This window comes from Lentinula edodes (assembly GCF_021015755.1).
Source record: "Lentinula edodes strain Le(Bin) 0899 ss11 chromosome Unknown C8R40scaffold_70, whole genome shotgun sequence".
Classification (NCBI taxonomy): domain Eukaryota; kingdom Fungi; phylum Basidiomycota; class Agaricomycetes; order Agaricales; family Omphalotaceae; genus Lentinula; species Lentinula edodes.
In genome coordinates this window covers 27967-48461 of record NW_025764376.1, presented here as the reverse complement: position 1 = coordinate 48461, position 20495 = coordinate 27967, and the positions used below count along the sequence as shown (strand labels likewise).

Here is a 20495-nt window from a genome sequence, read left to right as displayed (position 1 = left end):
GATAAACACTCAATTTGCTATCATCGTGTTTACCCTCTAAACGCACAAAGTAAACTTCGGCGGAGCGCGGCGGAAAACGGGGGAAAGGAATAAAATGATTTTGTGTGATCAAGGTCCAGGTTTCAGAGGGTATCGAGCGTGGAATGCGGGTACCAGTTCATCAGCATGTAATTCATCAGCAGCAACCCAAGAGAATTCATCGTCGGTACCTTCATAACCGGCCCACCGAATATAGTAACGTAGAGGACAACGTTTATACCTTCTGTCCAGCTTGGAGTCCAGAATTTCGGCAACGTTGTACTCCTCTTCACTGTCAACTTCGATTGGAGGTGGAGGAGATTGAGTACGATTCGGGAAAGGATTCGGCGTAACCGGCTCCAGCTGTGAGACGTGGAAAACCGGATGAATGCGGCGAAGATAGTCCGGGAGCTTGAGCTCGTAAGATAAAGTACCAGGTCGACTGATGACCTTGAAAGGACCAAGATATTTTTCTGAGAATTTTTCAGTAGGACGAGTAGAGCGAATGTGCTTAGCAAGAACAAATACTTCGGAGCCGATCGGGAACTCCGGGTGCGAGATTCTTTTCCTGTCAGCTTGTTCCTTATAACGAGATTGGGCTAAAAGGATTTCCTCTCGAAGGAAAACGTGGAGTTCATCGAGGTTAACGACGAAGTCTCTAGCTAGGTCAGACTTCATATCGACCTCGGGCCGAACGGTGATATTTGGATGGTATCCTTTGTTAGCGAAGAATGGAGTAATACCTGTGGAAGCATTGGGAGCGTTGTTATAAGCGAATTCGGCGATCGGGAGTAAAGGCGACCAGTCATCTTGTTGGTAAGAGCAGTAGATCCTGATGTACTGTTCGAGAGTCTGATTGACACGCTCGGTCTGCCCGTCGGCTTCCGGATGATATCCAGAGGTATAATGAAGTTCCATGGAGAGCGCTTTACCGAGAGCCCGGAAAAACGCTGAAACAAATTCGGAACCACGATCGGAAGTAACATGATTAGGGACACCATGCTTAGAGAAGACGTGAATAACAAAAAGCTCAGCTAGTTGTTCGGAAGTAATGGTGTCGTGAGTTGGAATAAATATAGCTTGCTTGGAAGATCGATCCACAACGACTAGGATAGCAGTGTAACCATTTGACATTGGCAGTTGCTCAATGAAGTCCATGGAGATGGAATCCCATGGTCGGACCGGAACCGGCAGAGGTTTCAACAAGCCGTAAGGCCGATGACGGCGGGGCTTATTGCGACCACAGATAGTGCAGGAGGTAACGTAGTCACGAACAAAGTCTCTGACCTTAGGCCAGGTGTATTGACGACGTACAGCTTCTAAAGTGCGGTTCTGGCCGAAATGGCCGGAAAGTGGATGATCATGGAAGTAGCGGAGGACTTGAAGGCGAAGATCGCCGTGATTAGGGACATAAATACGGTCGTCAAGGCGTAGTAGCTTGTCACTACCTAAGCTCCAACGTTCATTGGAAGGATCTTTTGCAAGTTCCAAACCAACAACGGAGCTCGGGTCGGCGGGAAGGGCGAGAATGATAGCTTGGTGTAGAGCTTCGATATCCATGATAATCGAGGCTCGTAAAACAGGGCCTTCCAGGAAGGTAGCTCGAAGAGACGCAGTGAGTTGTTCGTTAGTAAAGATAGGACGGAAGTTGTGAGGGTTCACTTGGGCGTAGCCGATATCCCCCTCTTTAGGGTAGACGTCCCAGCGTCTAGTTATCGAATCGGGTTTCTCGCCGAGTTTCCCCGGTCGGAAGCGAATGACCATATTAAATTGATGTAAAAATTCTGACCATCGGACCTGTCGGCGTGTGAGAACCTTGGTAGTAGAGAAATACTCAAGATTCTTGTGATCGGTGACGACGTCCACCGGATCACCTGAGCCTTCCAGATAATGACGCCAAGCTTTAAAGGCCTCGAAGATGGCCAGTAGCTCTTTGTCGTGGGTGTCGTAGTTGAGTTCCGCCGCATGAAGCGTTCTGGAAAGGAAGGCTAGAGGATGAATTTCACCGTCAGCATATTGGATGGAAAGAATAGCCGCAATGGCGTAATCGGAAGCGTCGGTCTCCACGATAAGTGGGCGATTCGGCTCCCAATGGGCCAGTATCGGCGCAGAAGTGAAAGCAGTCTTGAGATTTTCGAAGGCCTCTTGACAGCTGCTGTCCCAGATCCAGGGAGCGCCTTTTCGGGTAAGCCGAGTCATCGGCACAACGATATCACTATAATTATAAATAAAACGACGATAGAAGTTTGCAAAACCCAAAAAGGACTGAATGTCCTTAACCTTCCTCGGGACCGGCCACTCTAGAACTGTTTGAACTTTCTCCTTGGACATAGTCAATCCGTTGGGAGAAAGAATATAACCCAAATACTCAACAGTATCCATATTGAATTCGCACTTGTCGGGGTTGGCGTAAAGCCGATGTTTCCGTAACCGCCGAAGAACCTCCTTAACGTGTTCTCGGTGTTCTTCTGGCGTATCAGAGTAGATTAGAATATCGTCAAGATAGACAATAACACAGACATCGAGCATGTCAGAGAAGATGTCATTAACAAACCGCTGGAAAGCCGCAGGGGCATTCGTAAGGCCGAACGGCATGACCTTCCATTCGTAAGAGCCGTAGCGGGTCCGAAAGGTGGTCTTCCATTCGTCACCTTCAGCGATTCTGACCAGATGATAAGCGTGGGCGAGATCCAATTTGGTGTATATTTTAGCTCTTTTCGGAGCGTCGAGGAGATCTGATATGAGTGGGAGTGGGTAACGATCCTTTTTGGTGATACGATTGAGTCCACGGAAATCGACGCAAAGGCGAAGTTTGCCGTCTTTCTTCGGGACAAAAAGGACCGGAGCGCCGTGAGGAGAGGATGATGGGGTGATGGCACCAGTAGCCAGCTGTTTGTCAATAAAGTCTTTAAGGGCGACTAACTCCTTTTCAGACAAAGGATAAATACGGCCGAGAGGCGGCGAAGCGCCTTCTTCCAAGTCAATCTTCAGGTCGTAAGGTCTATGTTCAGGAAGTGAATCTGCAGCAATCTCGTCGAAGACGTCTGCAAACTCCGCGTACTCTTCTGGGATAGAAGGATGGAGTGGAGGGACAGTAGGAGTGGCGGAAGAGCGGTCGGCTGCGCGGGCCGCGACCTCTGAGTGGATAGCACGAAGTAGAATCGGTTCCATACCAGCGTCCTTGCAAGCCCTGTTAAAGACTGCAGCACTGACGAGTGCAATGTCGACCTCGGGAGTTTCCAGTTGAGCAGCGAATTGAGAGACCGTAGGGTAAGAATAGATGGGTTCAAAGGGAAATTTGGACGAAAGGGGCTTGGCCCGTAAAGTCCGAGAGCGGGAGCGAGAGCGAGAGCGAGGTGAGTCCCCAGGAGGGGTCTCCAGAATTGTCGGTGAAACCGACGGCGAAGGTTCCGGTAGCGGAACAGCGACCTTTGCAACAACGGGGTTGATAGCAGAAGGTACAGACGTCTGTGGAGAATCAAAATGTGAAGTGTTACGGAACGTAATGTTTCGAGATGCCCAGTCAATCAACGGATTGTAGCGGGATAAGAAACTGTAACCTAATACTGCTTTACAGGATGAATCTAAATGTGTAACATAAAAGGGTAATAGAAGCAGCTCGCCGGAAGGGAACCGGACGGCGATATTCGCCATATCGGTAATGGGTTTAGAAGATAATGAACCATCAAAAAGACGAAGATTAACAGGAGAGATTTTGGTCGTAGGAATGGAATTTTGAGAAACATAACGAGTATCGATGAAAGAGTCAGTAGAACCAGAATCAACAAGAGTAGGAAATTTAAGAAGAGCAGAGATGGGTTCGGCCGGCGCGGCCGAATCGGATAACGAAAATTCAGTAGTCAAAGATATTACAAGAGATCGTTCAATAGAGGAAAGAGCGGACGCGTTGAGATATAACTCCCCAGGTGAGGTACGAACCTGATCAACGCAGCTCCCGTTTCGTACCGGGGAACAAGAGCTGCGGATTAGTTTTCCGAATCCTCTTCAACAACCTCAATGGTTGCTTCGGGGGTTTCTTCAACCTCGGCAGCGCGGCCCTTCGATTCCCGGGCCTTTCGCTTGTTGCAGTCAGCAATCTGATGCTTACCACCGCAGAAGAGACACAGGTTGTTCTTCATCCTTCTTTCCCGTTCGGAGGGAAGTACTTTACCATCTGCTCCTAGATGATTGAACGCGGGGCGCTGACCGCCAGATTGGCCGGAATTCGAAGAGTTCTGGGGCTTACCATTGTTGTTAGGCTTACCACCAGAGAAGGGTTTAGGTTTCGGCGTGAGCGGCGCCGAAGAGCCCGAAGGCTGAGAATTGTTTTGCTGGTTAGTAGAACCAGTCTTGAAGTCCGAGGAACCCTTCTTCGGGTTCCGAGCAATAAAAGGCTTGCCAGCCTCACGCTTCTTGGTTTCTTCGCGCTTCCAATAACGATTGTCAATACGAAGAACTTCTAGACGATAAGCGGCGAGCGTCGCCGGTTCGGGCAACCGCGCCATTTCGTCCTTAATGCGTTCAGCCAAGCCTCGTCCATAAGCCCATTTCAGGGCAGCAGAATCCCAGTTGGTACTAGCAGCCAGAGTGTTGAACCGGATGTTGTACTTCCGGATGTTCTCGGTTTCCTTCATCTTAAGGTTACCAAGGGCGTCCTCGGCCTCGCCTTGGGCGTCGTAAACGCCGAAATTGTCCTGTAGCTCCTTTACAAGGGCCGTGAAGGACGACGTCCAGGCCGGCAGCGAGTCGAGATCCGGATCGAGGATATCAGGGACAAACCATTCTTTGGCTGACCCACTGAGATAAGAGAGAGTGTAGTTCACCTTCCGTTGGTCGGTGAAGTACTTGGGACGGTCATTGAAGACCAGGGCGAGATTGACGAAGAATGTTTTGAGTTTTCGGGGATCCGAACCGTCGAATACCTCTGGCTCCTTGACCTTGCTCTTGGATTCAGAGCTGTCAGAGGGGCGGCCGAGAGCGGCGAGGACGGTACCAAGGGTCTCAATGGAGCCCTTGAACCCCGAGAGGAGTTCCAACATAGCACGTTGCTCGTTGGGGATGTCAGGAGATATGGGAGTATGAGGTCCACCAGGTCCACCAGGACCGCCGGGACCGCCGGGACCACCAGGACCACCAGGTCCACTGGGGTCACCAGGTTCACCACGCGGTAAACCGCCGGAGTCGTCATCCAGATCGTCATGATTGTTGTCGGCGCCCGGATCGTCGGGGTCGACAGGAGGGTCTTGATCATCGTGATCACCGGTGTCCAAATCGAAGTGAGGAGGTGGGTCACGAGGAGATTCAGAAGCAGCACGACGTTGGGGTTGTTTCCCCGTACGGCGGGCTATGGCTTGGAGGATTGGAGAGTCAATACGAGTAGTTGGACGGCCCCGAGCCGGAGCGACCACAGGGGGTTGTCCACGGCGAGGGGTCAGGACTTGGACAGGTTGTCCGTCACCAGTGTACAATGTACTGTACTCGAATTGTTGTTCTTCTTCCATGGCTTCAGGAAGAGTCGACGTAGTAGGAACTGTAGCTGGACCGAAACCGCGATTACGGCGACGTGGTTGACCGATGGCAGAGATAGAGTCGGAGAATGGGGCAAATGATTGGGCTGTAGTGAAGAAAGTATTTTCTTCGGAGTTAGCTCTAGATTGAGCTCGAGTTTTCGGAGGCATAAAAAATGATATGTCAGTACGACGTTAACGGATTGAGTTTAATTATACTGTTAAGATCATGTACACCGTGTAACCGTGCCAAGGCCACAGGGTGTCTAAGTGCGGAAGACGAATGGGACAGTAGTGAAGTTATTAACAACACCGCCGTTACGCCGTTAGTCCCCGGAGAGCGAGAGTAGAGAGAGAGGAGCTAAGTAGCAGCCAGGTCGGAGCGGCGGTATCGCCGATGACGAGGAGCGGACCAGAGAACGTTAAAGTCCTAAGGTCGAGGAGAACGTACTTCGAGGCGTTGAGCCTGAAGACTTAGAGAAGAGTTAAGTTGAGAAGGGAGATCTAAGTTGATCTAAGTTGATAATTAAACTAAGGAACTACAGTAGCGTACAGGCAGTATTTATATCTACGGAGCGGCGCATCGGTGCGGAGCGCCAGACTAACTACTAGGAGCTATACGAGTAGTACCTGCAGGGTAGAGTAAAAGACAATAAGGAGAGACTAGAACGAAAGAGTAAAAGACAATAATGAGAAACTAGGACGAAAGGATATGTGTAGCGAGAAAGAACAATAGGAAGAGATTACAATAAAAGCAGATCTTCGGAATACCGAGCGGCGGAATGGAGGCCCGCGGCATGGACTTGACACGAAGCTTACGAAGTAGCTAGGGAGCTCTGGGAGGTTTGGGGAAGGGTAACTCACCAAGCGGGTAGGCGTTGGGGAGCTTTAGTAATGTTCGAGGGAGCTCGGAGACTCACTCGGAAGGCTTAGACTTGAAGTAAAAGCGTATATTCAATCGTATAGACGATCAGAGAGACAATAGACAATAGTAGAGAGAAACAGAGGTAGAGAAACAGAGAGTAGAGAGAATTCCGTATAGGTAGCAGGTACAAAGGGACAGGGACTGGACCTATGTAAAGGGTGTGTGTTCAAAATATACCAAGCTGGGGCTTGGGGACGTGTCAGAGCTACTTAAATAGGTACAGGAAGTGGACAAGGGAACATCAGGGGATCTAGTGAACATGAGGCGGTAATTGAGATTGATACTTAATGGGGTTGCTATAGGGGGTCCTGTATGCGCGCCGGGGAATGTACGTGTGTCGGTGAAGAACGTTTGGGTAGGTATATGGTGGTACTTGTGTGGGAAGGTGCAGGATGGAGGTGCATGATGGTACTTGGGGAGGTGACTTGGGAGGTGTAGGGGAAGTGCAGGAGGTGTATAGAGTGTGTGACAACGTGTGGCGGGTACTGGGGCTGGTCTGGTTTTAGGCAGGGCATGACACAGTCAGTGATATTCCATGATTCAACATGTCATTCTGTCGAGCGGAATATTTTCTACTTCAGTTGTGAGAGTCCATTCCATCGGCGGCAACACTACAAAGGTGCTGACTAAGGGGTCGTTGCCTTTGTTATACTATCATTCGTTTCTTTGTCAGATTTTTGTTTGCTATTTCATGCAGTGTGTAGTCCTTTTAGAAAACCAGCTAAAATGTTTCTTGAAATACTTTGTGAGACTGTAGGGCTGCCTCCTACATCACTGGTTGGCGTTACATAGGAGCACATAGGAGCACCAAACACTCTTCGTACTTGTTCAGTAAGTAACCCCTTCCATAAGCCCACAAATTCATATTACACAATGACCGTACTGCTAGAATGTATGGATATATTTGATACCGGAAGACTACGGACATATATAGGTAGTGGGTAGGTATTTGCAATGATATCAACCATTATTTAGTGGTGTTACTACTAGACCCAACATGAAAGCTCAGCTTAGAGTCAAGTTGACGAGACATGCTTGCATGGTTTGGCATAGAGGAGAGAAAATTAGAAGCTCAAATAGATACGCAATGACTCCTACAATAGCCTTGTCCTTCGGCTTGGGCCTCTTTAAGGACCTGAGACTTGTCCGGAATACTGTTCTGCAGATGTGCCAGTCTTCTTCCAGAACATCCAAGCACGAATAATAGACTAAAGTTCTAGTCAGTAAATTCGAACAGAATGAGCATAATCCTAACTCCTGACCTTATTAAGACCCAAAAGAGGTACATCGGCATTTGCCACTGGAAAATAGACTTGAGGAAAGTCGGGCCCACAAAGCAATTCAACGTATCTCACCGACCACCGTATATAAAATAATGTATTCAAAACTTTGATTAGAAGCAGACTGAAATGTGAAGAGCGCGCAGGATCTGCAGACGTAGTATCAATATTGCATGACTTCAAGGACGTGAAAATCCAGTTGCTCACGATACAGAGAGTATAGAAACCAGACTGAAACCTGCTAGACGAGCCAGAACTCCAATAGACAAAGTGCCGTTTGATTGCTGATAAATATCAACTGTGTTCCAATGCCGGTAAAGCAATACACCGGTATGATCTGCAGTTCATCGCTGAGTGGAAGGTCAATCATGTACAGAAAACATACATACATTCACAGAAAACAGCGACGATGGCAAACAAAACCCCAAATACAGCAACAATAGAGACTCTAGTGGTATAGGTCAAATTGAAGAATCAGGTTAAACAGTGGAGGTTCTCTCATACCCTATCTCACTCGAAAAATGGCAATAGAACTGCTGAGGACTACGCACAACAATGTGTGGCAGAAGAGTCCCATACTGACAGATGAACAAAAAATCAGTGAGTCAAGCAGAGAAATTTTCAGAAAGAGCTTACTATAAGCAGTGAAACAGTAACGCACATAAAGATTGATACCATCCCAACAGAAAGCTAGATAGTCTTTCATTATTTTGAGTTGAATGTCAATGTTTATCTAGATCACCAATTTGCTTTCACGATGGATCAACCCGGAATATTGCTTGGTATAAAAAAGTACTGTCAAGTAGAACTAGTGGAAATGTTAGTAGATAGGACGATTCAATTCTTTGTCTTCACCTGTACTGAAAACATACATACTGAGCCCATCAGCCTGAATGTGTTTACCATTAGTCCAATTGCTGATGGATAGATTGAACACGATGTAGTACTACTCACCAAATCGCCGCAGAATAGATCAATGCACCTTGAATAAGACACAAGGTAGAGTTAGGCTCAGCCCCGGACTGAGCATGAGCTATTGCCAGAAGCAGCATTGACAGTGAATATACACCGCTACTGCATAGCACCAGATACCAAGTTGACAGACGTGGAATAGAAGGAGAAAGGAGTGCGGTGATAGTTATAGCAAAGGCGCCGGCAAATCCGATGGCTTCGATGGTGTTAAACGCAATGATTTTTGCGGCTAGGATCATGGCGACACGATACGAGAGGAGAGACGACCTGCCGTCTGAAACAAAAGAGGGTAAAAGAAGAAGAAGAGAAACGAACGGAAAGATAAAATGCCAACGCATTCACCGTCTGGGATCATATATCAAGTTAGATAAATTCGAAGTCGCCCACAGTTGCAGCCCCAGTTTGAATTAGTTGTAGATTGATGACCTTTGTTCCTTCTTCTGGGAGCATCAGCAACGAATGTACGGATCCCTTATGGCCTTACTTGAATTGAAGCTGTCTCAATTCTTGATGGAAGATCAGGTATCCGGATTGCCATTATACTTGCAAGCAGTTCAGACACAGCTTGTGTCTCCAAAGAAAGACGACAGAGCTCAGAAGTTCATGAAACACTATCAACGGAGTCTTTCATATTGATTGAGACTTCGTTCCGGTTATGTGAATCGACTCGGAGGATTCTCGAATACCAGAGGTCCATCGCAAAGCATCTAGCTCGATTGTTCCTCGACATTGATGGGACAGTTTTGATCATCGAAAACTAAAGCTCGTTAGCTCTGGAGAGTCCAGCAGAGGACCGGGGCATGCCTTTAGGTGCATAGGATATCGATATAAGAGGCGTTACTTATTGGTCTTGAGAGTGGCTGGTAAAGGTAAGCGGCTTGGGCGCTTGAGTGCGCCACGTATAATGTCGGTCCGTATATCCGCCGGATTCTTTGCCTCCATTTTGCTTCCGCTTTACAGGTTAGAATCACTCTTTGCACGCTACTTTTACTCATAGACCATGGGAGTCCAGAAGGATACAAAGATACTCACTTGTTGTGCTGAGCAAGCTACAAGGACCGGAAGCTTCAACTCAACTGAGGTGAAATCTTTGCAACACCTCGAAACCCGAACTTGCTCTTCTTGTTAAACTGATTGATACGGTAAGTGTAGTACCACGCACTGGATATTTCATACAGATGACACGAGGAAAGATTTATTCTAGGATCATTTCAGCTACCAACAATCGTGATACGTGACTGCAAGATTGAATGCCACTACTTCCAGGGGTGAAATGAAACGAAAGCCAGATTTGGTAGAATCCATTATAGAGTCTAACCCGCAGAAGGAGGAGAACCACCATTGGAAGCGAATGAGACTTCATGTTGAAATTCCAACGTCGCTTACTACGACGCTGGATACACCTCAGGGCAATGCATCCGGAACCCCCGACGATATAGACGTAGATACGTTCTCGTCGCTATCGCCTGACTCGTTGTTTGACGAGGTATTTACATCCCCATCCTCATTTCCTGCGAGTCCTCCACTCGATCTACATCCGGACCAAAAAGCTCAGACAGCTCTGCGGACGGCTCCACCTATTCCCGGACTCTTTTTCGATCCTTCTGTGAGGCTCTCAGAAGATTTGGCTGAGGAATTGGCAGGCTATTGCATGTGCCGATATTTCAATGATGATGATGGCAAGCGGAGGGTTAATCAGGTTATGCTATTCGAGAGAGCACCGGTAGACCAGGAGACCGTGACCGAAGACGCCGTTTCGCGTGGCCCGGGATCAGGGTGTCCTACATCTAATGGCCTTCCTCCTCCCCTCCTCGCACTGCTCGACAAGATATCTGACCTCATCCGACCGCCACTTCTTTCTTCAAAGACGCATGAACTACTGTTCCCCTCGTTTGCTTTGCACACTGGGACGGGACGTTCAGAACACTCCGCCCCTTCTACTTTACAGATCGAAACGCATTCAAAACAGACAAAGCAAGCGAGACAAGCGATACTGAATCTCTACGCGCCAGGCGAAGGTATCTCGCCTCATGTTGATTTGCTACGCAGATTTGGAGATGGAATTATCGGTGTGAGTTTGTGCGGAGGATGTGTCATGCGGTTTGAGAGAATTCGAGAGGAAGGAATCGAGGAAGTTGCCGAGCGTGTGTCCTTGCAATCGCGATCGGATTCACCTTCGTCCTCTGTCGACTCCGTTTTTCTTTCAAACTCAAATGTTCATGAGCTTTACCTTCCTCCGAATAGTATCATCGTTCTCTCCGGAGAGGCGCGATACAAATGGACACATGGTATTGAACGACGAACGGGAGATTGGGTTTCGTATGGCGATGAGGTTAACGTTGGAGATGGAGAGGGAGTACCGCAGGTGACTCCGAATGACAGTAACTTAGGGGTGAAGGTAGAATGGATCCCTCGTACAACTCGCCTGAGCATTACATTTCGCTGGTTGTTGCCTGGTGCTGATATCGTCGGCGATACCTCTGACTGTGAGCAGTAGATTAGAGTACTGCTGAAGTTGTGGTCATGACTCCAAGGTGAAATTCCGACGCTGCTGCGCAGGCAAGTGGTAGTTGATGGTACGAAATGGAGCCGTATTGGCTTTCTTCCTTTCTTGATGAACTTTGTATCATTTGTATTCACGAATCAATGGCAAGCTGGAACAGTATTTCTCGAACGACTCAGCCTCAACCGCAGCCGGTCGTGGGTATGAGTCATTAAACGGCACGTTGCTTTAAGCGCCAGTCATTAACAGCAATTGGCTCCTGTTTTTTGTGGCTTTGCTCTTCACCGCATGTCTTCCAGGGAATTCATTGAGATCCTTGACTCCGATTCTGAGACTGAGGCGCAGCATATCAAGCGGCAGAAGACTCATCACCATCCAAGTATGTATACATGTATTTCGCAGTATCGTCGCGTTTCATTGTCATCGCGTTTTGACCCACTTCTTTGATATCTTTTCCTTTGACAGAAGGAACCTCGGTCAATATGCCTCCTACCTCTACTCTAGCAGCTAAGAACATGAATCTGAAAGGGCGGAAACGATTCGTCGCTGATCTTGAAGACCTAAAGGTGGCTTGTACGCAGGGATTTGTGGCGCATGGACTTACATTGAAAAGTAGGACGATGAATATTATTCTAGATAGGAGACTGAACTCTTCATTAGGTGTCCGTGCTGGAGACGACGAAGGCACTTTCGAGGCCGTCATCACCACATCGAGTGGCGACCACGTTCTGAATGTGAATATCATGCTTTCGGACACGGCTGACTACCCGAAGACCCACAACTGCTTCTCATATTCGCCGGACTCGCATGTCGCCGCGAACATTCAATCAGTAATTGAGGGAATAGTCTCACTTCCTTCTTGTTTGCTTGTAGAAACCATGGACAAAGTACTTGCAAATCTTACAAAAGCCATGAGCACAGGTTCCCTTGAGAGCGAGTCCGATGACGACGAAGACGAGGAAGGCGAAGATTATGCTGTCTCATCAGACGACGACATTTACATGAACAGCACGTCCCAGAACTTGATGAAAATGGCGCGATTGCAGCACGATTTCCTCGAGATCGTTGCCAGAGGGTATCGTCCGGGCCTTATTCGATTTAGTGGAGACGACTTTTGCATCAGTGTATCCCTCTCCGTCATCAAACTTGCAGAGTCTGTCCCCCCAAGAGCTTTAAACGCATGGGATCGTCGGCTTCTTTCGAAAACGCAGCATCTCGTACTTTTAATCTCTGGCTTCAGGGGAGTATACCCGCCTTCAGATTCGGATGCGACAAAACTCAAGTTCCATGTTGGTTTGAGTGGAATACACAAACCAAGCAAGGAACACGCGAAAGATGCGTGCAGGAACTTCGTTTTGATCACAAACGACGCAGAGGATGAACTGAGGCTTGCCAGAGAAAAAGCTGCTGCTGAGGCTGCAGTGATGAATGATTTCGAAATGGACGAGGAAGATTCGGACGCCGATCCTAATCCTGCTACGAAACCAGAGATAGAGGAAGAGGAGGAAGATGTACCTGATCGTTTTGACAAGTTTAGTTTAAGCGGATCCTTGGACTCACTTATGAATCACCAATTTGCAAAGCTGGTGAATATGAGGAGGAAATACGGGCTAGGATGGGCAGGCGCAGAAAGGCTCCTTTCGGAAGCGGAGAAAAGTCAAAAGCCAGAGCAGGAAGTACTGGAAAACAAGCTTCAAGTAAGTTTCGGAAACCTCTAGCATTGACGAAACACATGCCAACACAGTGTTACAGGAAATCCAGGTCGAGGATCAGGCCGAACGCGCAATGATACGTAAAAATACCACCATCCTTCCTGATGATCCTCTTTCTGGTACAGGAAAAGACGAAGAATTAGACTGGCCGTTGACGGCTTTCTGTTACTTGATTAGAAGACTGACAGTAGGTTTGATGGTGCATCTTGTTGTACAATATTCTAATTTTTTCCAGCTCTGCACACTGTACTGTATTGTCTGCCACAACAAACTCGACACGGACTATGTTGCTTTGAAACCCTATGTCTGCAACTCCAAGCTTTGCTCATATCGATACTATTCTCTGAATCACGGTCCTTCTGTTGAGGTAAAGACTCCCAAGTTAATGCGCCACTCTTTCACTGTCCTCATGCAACTCTGCTCCCCAGTATGATATTATCCATAATCCAGAAACCGTTGATCTCTTGGTTTCGATCACATATGCTGCCGCGATAGAAAGCGCTCTTGACGAGCCTCTACCAATAGGCATGGGCCTCAGAGTTCCGTTACCAGATGTGACGAAGGTCTTGCCTCCCCAGACAAGTTACTCTGCTCTACAGACGAGAGTGATGATCGCTGGTGGTCATTTGCAAAATAGCATCGCCACTCCTCCTCCTACTCCGATTGAATCCCCGCGGCCACCGGTGGTGGGTTCAGATTGTTTGTGTGATTTCGATGACCTTGATTTGCAACAGGTAAGTCATTGCACATGTTGCGTACATGAAAAGGGAAATGTAGCACTGATATATCTTATAGATGCGAGCATCAGTTGTGCAATTGCTGGACTCGGTGCCTCCGGTAAGTGTCCCTTGCCGTTGACTTATCTTACATTCAAAACATCAATAATTCTAGATCCTCGAAATCAAGTGTGTCTTTTATCAATGGCTCAAGTTCGCTTCTCTAAACGACCTGCTACAGGAAACATCTTGAACGAAAGGTGAAGCCTGGAAAGTCTAAACCGCGACTCGTAACAATGCCCGAGGCGGCTGATGTTTTACCTGCTGCGTGGAAACTGTTACGATGGTAAGCATTTTTCCTTCGTCATAAAGATCATACGTGCTCATAAAGTAGTGTTCCCCAGGTGTGTAGGGTCTTGTACGGCGTACCTTGAAGAGATTTCATCGCAGGAAGAGTCAATCAAGAACGTCGGTATGTGACCATTCGATTACTATTGCACGCCCCTCTGTTACTAAGCCGTAGGGGATTGCTTCTCTTAGGATCCTGCTGGAGACAGTATCGTTTCAGTGTTGGCGCACCTGACGCCGAAGCCAAGTTCAATGCTGCTGTCGAAGAATCCAAAACTCGAAACCAGAACGCAAAGATGTATCCGTCGCTCTATGTACGTAGGACTAAATCTTATTGCGTCGTATCACGTTCTAATTTAATGTCTGCTTTCTGCGTTGACAGGCGTTCCATGGTTCTCCTGTTCGAAATTGGCATTCGGTGAGTGACGATAGGAAAACTTGTTGTTCATATGGCTCATAATCTTCTGATTAGATCATCCGAAATGGATTGTGGTTCAAATCGATTGCCAACGGTAGAGCATTTGGGAATGGCAAGGTCTTATTCACTCCTTCACTGTCTACCTTTCTGACAAATCGAAATCGAAATTCCAGGTGTATACCTCGCGAAAGACGGTCTCTTGTCCATGGGTCACTATGCAGGAGGTAATCGTGCCGCTGGCTGGCGTAACAGCAAAATCTGCCCCTCGAGTTGTGTCGCTATCGTCGAGTTAGTCAACCTGCCCTCAGAATTCGTCAGCTCTGCTCCGCATTTCGTTGTCGATAAGACGCATTGGCTGTTTGTGTACGTCTCATCCCTACATTCTTTACAAAACAGCTCGATGACCAAGCCCCCTGAAAATGTATAGCCGTTATCTGCTCGTTAAAAGTAGGGCCACTCAAGGGAGTACAGATGAACCGGAAACAATTCCTATACCACCCAGACAACCTCAACAGCTAACACCTTTCGTGAAGCTTGACCCTGCCCATCCTGTCACCTTGGGACAACAACGCATCCAGATTCCCGAGCCGACACACCAGTTGGAGACTATCCTTCGTATACGACAGGCTGAAGCGGTCGAAGACAATCCTGACAGTGAGGACCAAGCCGTGTTCGACTTTGTTGAGTCTGCAGATGAGTTCATTGGAAAGGGCAAGGGCAAAGCAAATGATCCAATGGAGATTGACGACGACGACGAAATGGGCTTTGACGACTATAGCCCCTCGAAGGGTGCCCCTTATCAGTTATCATCATCCCTTGCTCCCACCCTCGCCCGTCAGCAACAACTTCTGCCTAAATCGCGTCCTGTCGATGACTGGGTCCATGATTCGGAATATGTTCAATCAGCCGTCTCGAAACTTATGCCTCCACCCGAGCTGTCTAGCCCTGGTGCGACGATGGCGGTGCAGAAAGAGTTGAAAGCGTTGTTGAAGGAGCAGAAATCTTGCAGTAGCTTAAAGGAACTAGGATGGTTCATGTCTGAGGAATTCATGGGTGACAATCTTTTCCAGTGGATTGTAGAACTGCATTCGTTTGATGAAAAGTTACCAATTGCGAAGGACATGAAGGCGAAGTAAGCTTTTTTATTCAACGTTGCTGTTTGGGAATCTGTTAACATTCCATATACTCAGGAATCTCAACTCTGTGATCTTTGAAATTCGCTTCCCACCAGACTACCCGATTAGTCCACCATTCTTCCGCATCATTACTCCAAGGTTCCTACCATTCATCCACGGAGGAGGAGGTCATGTAACTGGAGGTACGTCTATCCGAAACTGCTACTACCCCACGATGGAAAACTTTCTCATCTTGCAGGGGGGTCAATCTGCATGGACCTGCTTACCTCGTCTGGATGGCTTCCCAGTTATAAGTAGGTGTACATGATAATGATAGTGCTCCTCGCCATCTGAAGTTCGACTTTCAGCATTGCCTCAGTGCTTCTACAGATCAAACTTGCAATATCGAATCTGGATCCTAGACCGGCTCGATTGGCGCCGAATTGGAATACTCCCTACGGCATTTTGGAGGCACTGCAAGGGTACAAGAGAGCCGCTTCTACACATAATTGGACCGTAAGTCACCCGTCTTCACTTAATTGCTCTTTTCTTTTTCGTTGATACTGCTGAATATTTACTGCCCACGGACAGGTACCAGCTGGACTAGATAAGTTGGTGTGCTAAGTTATCATTCCATTGTTGGAATGCGCGCGTATATCGCGTCGACCCCCGGAGGGGATCAAATAATGTAGATACTGTAAAATCAAAGAATCCAGATACTGTACTTGAGAACCGTCCGAGCCGAAGTAAGCATCACTTGAAGAAACGCCTGTCGTGGAAATCCAGAGTACATTCATCAGGAAAATCATCCACTTGAAATGTGAGAGAATCTGAATAAATTTTCGATGGAGTACCCAAAGCCCAGTTCGGTTTTGAAGACTTTCTTAATTTTGAAAATCTCCAGAAACCCGAAGAATTTTGAACCCCATCGCATAATTTCTGAATTAATACAAAAATTTCTTGCAAAGATATTAGTCTATTCGAGAGCCATATAGTTATATTGTTGACAAGATACTGAGGTCTGATAGGCTGAATGCATAGAAAACAAGGATGTAGTAGGAATAGAAGTAGAAGGCAGGAAATGTTCAAGCACTCAGAACCAAACAACACAGACAGATCAAGACATATTAAAGTACATACTTATGGATATCTTTAAAAGAACTAAGTAGGAAAGATGGGCTTTCATCCAATACGGACTCATGTGTCCAACTAGATGGAACACTTCCTCCCTATTTCGGATATAAATGAGCACTTCGCTGTATTGCTTCTAATGGTATTACCGAAGTTGCGCGAGATCCATCTTTGCAAAGCTGTGGGTTGGCACGATACAAGCCCGTATGAGGCTCTGGTTTCTGTGAAAATTTGGTGAACCATTCGACGTAGGCTAGATGAGAAGTTGGTGTAATGCTCTTTGGGAATAAGGTACCCAGATTCCGAGTTGGAAGAGAAAAGATAACTCGAACCCGACCAATCTGTATTCCTAGATCAAAGCACTTAGATTAGAGGTGGCTTGCAAACCATGAGAGGTATATATGCACCTTGGAGGAATTCCCCACTTCCGTCCTCATTCTGAACTCGAATCAAAGCAGCATCAAAACGGGAAATATGTGTGACTTTGCCTTCGAATTGTAGTAGCGAGGATGGGCAGTTACAACATCAAGAGTCTGTGCACATTGAAACTAGTCTCCACTGTTGTGGACCACACCTTGCTTGGATCACATCTGATGTGTTTTTGGCTAATAGCCAGAGAGCAAGATAATGGTATAAGATGATACTAGTATGTAGTATATACATTCTCAAAAACCACGCATACCAGAAACTTTTAATACGGGCTCGGAATGTGGTAACTAGGGAGCACGACCAACAGATTAGACAAATACCAGAACCTCTCGCCAACTACGTTGGATTCATCTAAACAGGCCTCACTAGGGGCTTTCACAACGCCCGTAGTTTCCATATCCTTCACCTCCAGCTCACTTCTCAAATCTGACTGCCTTGCGATTTGAATCCAGGTAGCACCCAAGCCCATACCCACCCTTAATAGTTGCGCATTTTCCGGTTCAATAAGGAGGACAATTGAGTGCTTGAGGGGATCATGGGGAACAGGAGGACTTTGAGCCGTGTTCCCGTCATCATTGACAGCAAAAGCATTAGACCGAATATCCGAGTCGTTTTCATACAGCACACCCTGACCCTCATCATATACAACTACAAGTCCTCGGGAGTTGGCTTTGATCTGAGGTGACGCTGTATCGCCATCTTCATCCTGAGTTTCCCAGTCAATCCAAGGCTCCATCACAACCTTACTCAAACAGGCATGGAGGGACACTTCTACCGCTTCTGCTGAAGGACCATCAGAGGTTGAGATAACGGACACCTGAGTAGTGGCAGCAGCAGCAGCATCAGGATGAACGATTGATCGAATCCGACGCATGCTCCATTCGATAACACCACTTGTATGTGTGAGTGGAAGTGCTGTAGGACCCAAGATAGGTAGAAGTGTCGTGGGAGGAGGAATTTCCCAAGTATCTAAATCATCTTCGCCCCATGATATGTCGGCACTGTCGATCACTCCCCAACCGGCAGAAGCGCCAGTATCACCTTTGTCGAATCCCACGTCCCATTTTCTGACGTCGTCTGTGGCAATCTCAAGAGTGTCTTGATCTGAGCCCCACGTTGCCGAAAAGCTAGAGACGGAAGGCGAAGCGTCGGATTCTGAGAGTAGGTTGTTCGACATTGTGCCATTGACGGATTCAATTACAAACTCACCTTGAACTGATCTTTCGTTCAAGTCGTGTTCGATCGTTGGAGTAACGATGTCGTCCTCAGCTTCCTGTTCTTCAGAGTCAGGCGTAGATGCAATCGTCGCCGCTGCAGTTGAGTTGATGTCAATTTGCCCATCCACGACATCCAACGCCAGATTATGATTACTCTGATTCGCCCATGTTGGAACATGCACGTTCAGATTATCGACCTTGAACAACTCCTCGCACCCTCCGCTGAACATGTCATGCCATGGGAGACATCTCGATATCTGGGAAGTGAGCGGGAGCTCAGTTTGCGCGATTTCGACAATAGCAAGCGCTTGATTGAAAGAGGCTATGATTTCAGATTCAGATTTGACGCTGAATACCTCATCCTTAAGGAGAAACTTGATGTAGAAGCGGGTAAGAGTTGGAATGAGACTGAGATTTTCGTCCACACTGTTAAAGTCGATTACCTATGATAAAGTAAAATAAAACAATAGTATACGCACTAATGGAATCCTTGCTTTCTCATATAGCTCGACAGGTATACTTGCACACCTTTCTTGGGGTCAATCAAGAATTCATTTAATCTATTCATGTGACGATCTTTCAACTGCTGCCGTAGGTAATCGATTTCTTTCTGACTCTGAACGGGGGCTGGATCCTGATGATAGCTCTCATTTGACGTACGGGTCTGATGAGTATATTGCTTGGTGCTCACCTCGACCTTGCCTGCCGATTCGTGGATGTCAGTAGTTCCTTCTTGTTCATCGGTAGATACGAACGGCAGGGTTTCCGGAAAACCACTGTCATCATCTTCGAAGCCGTCGTCTTCTGTGAGTGCCATCGAATCCTGTACAGGTTTATGCGCAGGTATGATGTTCAATACTCCTGTGTATAGTTGAAACTGTTTGGGAATTGACGTGTGGTTCTGAGCACATGAACGAGGACCACTTCAACTTACCTGATCCCACTGTTCTCGGACACGCTTATATCTGTCCGTCTTCGGCCATGCGCGACCTGCGTTGAAAGCGCGCGTGGCCTGGTAAATTCTGTCTGTGATATTTTCTTTTCTGATTTATACGTGATAATCGCTGAATTTTTATCATGGAACAAAAAGTAACCTGCTCACTTGTCATAAAACTCGCCACTTTTCCTTGTACTGATTTCTTCCCAATCTTGCAACCATGTCTTTGACACGGAAGGAGCACCTCCTGTACTGCTTTCTTGACCAGTGGTCACCACGTGTTGTGCGCTCCTGGTATTCGATTTGCAAAAATCCCCAACATGCCTTTTCTCGATCGTAACAGTAGAAATGCCAAGTGCATCTACTTCTGGTCCATCGTAGTCATCTTCTTGGATTTTGATACCATTTTCTTTGAAATCCTTGAAGGAAATCACGGTAGCACCTGTAGGTACTGGAGGGAATGGCGGAAACGTAAATCGATGCTGAGCATTTGGAGTTGGTGCCATTGCTGAATGAAGAACCAAAGATCAGAAAGACTCAATGATTGAAGTTAGATAATTGTACTTGAGATGGTGAACCAAGTTGTAAAGTCACAGATATTTGTGAGCAGTGTTTACAGAACCTGAAGTAAGGAGCGTTGTAAGATGAACAACGAGAGCTGTGGTTGAACACTGACCAGGAAATTCGAGTTTTCCTTGCAGCTGAGTGATCACCAAAATGGTGAAGATATAGTGGGGGATGGATAGACGAAGAATCGATACAATCATATTTTATCATGGTGGATCAAGCGCAGGAACTTAGAATTCGATTTAGCGCCGGAGACGCGAACATGCAGTGATCAGCAGTTCAACGACAGTTAAGTCGCAGCAACCTTCTTTGAATGCCTTCCTGAGTTCCATTGCTGCGTATCAGTACACCATCCGTGCCCTACCTTCAATAAACTTACTATCTGATGAGATCCTGCTGCGCTTACAATCCGAACACCAACACATTCATTACACCTCGAGGAAAAGAGAACGTAGTGTATAAGGTTGAGGGTGTCAATGTCGTTACTACTGTATGAAGTTTCAACAGTAGTTATCTTCGACGATCTCAAGGCTCTACATGAGGATTCCCAGAAGAAAACATAGAGTAAGGAACCGATTATGGGTAAAGAACGACGAGGTCCGCTAAATTAAATTAGACGAGACGATAGTGAATGCCAAAAAAGAATAAGAAAGAAACGAGAACGCGGATAGATACATCTTGACATGATACAGTTATTGAA

The 20495-nt window shown here is 47.1% G+C and overlaps 5 protein-coding genes across 5 annotated transcripts; 2 read left to right on the top strand and 3 right to left on the bottom strand.

Moving 5' to 3' along the window:
• Positions 1-7335: 7335 nt before the first annotated feature.
• Positions 7336-9195, bottom strand: C8R40DRAFT_837753 (uncharacterized protein). Its single transcript, XM_046236395.1, has 11 exons — positions 9187-9195; positions 8685-9139; positions 8586-8619; positions 8473-8538; positions 8367-8420; positions 8235-8308; positions 8120-8178; positions 7938-8067; positions 7806-7879; positions 7713-7750; positions 7336-7658 (listed from the first exon to the last, which is right to left on the bottom strand). The coding sequence occupies exons 2-11, from the start codon at positions 9038-9040 to the stop codon at positions 7578-7580; spliced, it is 966 nt and encodes a 321-aa protein (XP_046079541.1). The 5' UTR covers positions 9041-9139; positions 9187-9195; the 3' UTR covers positions 7336-7577.
• Positions 9196-9643: 448 nt separating this feature from the next.
• Positions 9644-11426, top strand: C8R40DRAFT_1134779 (uncharacterized protein). The gene is made up of 2 exons (XM_046229323.1): positions 9644-9844; positions 9896-11426. Exon 2 carries the CDS (start codon positions 9976-9978, stop codon positions 11197-11199), a length of 1224 nt encoding a protein of 407 aa, XP_046079540.1. The 5' UTR covers positions 9644-9844; positions 9896-9975; the 3' UTR covers positions 11200-11426.
• On the top strand, positions 11427-16249 carry C8R40DRAFT_1134774 (uncharacterized protein). The gene is made up of 19 exons (XM_046229322.1): positions 11427-11584; positions 11671-11817; positions 11866-12902; positions 12958-13104; positions 13153-13284; positions 13346-13651; positions 13713-13754; positions 13809-13822; positions 13875-13979; positions 14038-14105; positions 14174-14295; positions 14364-14399; positions 14454-14511; positions 14573-14762; positions 14827-15531; positions 15590-15717; positions 15774-15828; positions 15883-16030; positions 16106-16249. Exons 1-19 carry the CDS (start codon positions 11494-11496, stop codon positions 16136-16138), a joined length of 3564 nt encoding a protein of 1187 aa, XP_046079539.1. The 5' UTR covers positions 11427-11493; the 3' UTR covers positions 16139-16249.
• A 243-nt stretch (positions 16250-16492) lies between these two features.
• Positions 16493-17222, bottom strand: C8R40DRAFT_1134773 (uncharacterized protein). The gene is made up of 4 exons (XM_046229321.1): positions 17053-17222; positions 16941-16994; positions 16795-16866; positions 16493-16743 (listed from the first exon to the last, which is right to left on the bottom strand). The coding sequence occupies exons 1-4, from the start codon at positions 17080-17082 to the stop codon at positions 16642-16644; spliced, it is 258 nt and encodes an 85-aa protein (XP_046079538.1). The 5' UTR covers positions 17083-17222; the 3' UTR covers positions 16493-16641.
• A 114-nt stretch (positions 17223-17336) lies between these two features.
• C8R40DRAFT_1177796 (uncharacterized protein) lies at positions 17337-19734 on the bottom strand (the record flags this gene model as incomplete). Its single annotated transcript, XM_046232740.1, has 5 exons — positions 17337-18734; positions 18812-18925; positions 18983-19168; positions 19226-19334; positions 19394-19734. The coding sequence occupies 5 exons, from the start codon at positions 19732-19734 to the stop codon at positions 17337-17339; spliced, it is 2148 nt and encodes a 715-aa protein (XP_046079537.1).
• Positions 19735-20495: the final 761 nt, after the last annotated feature.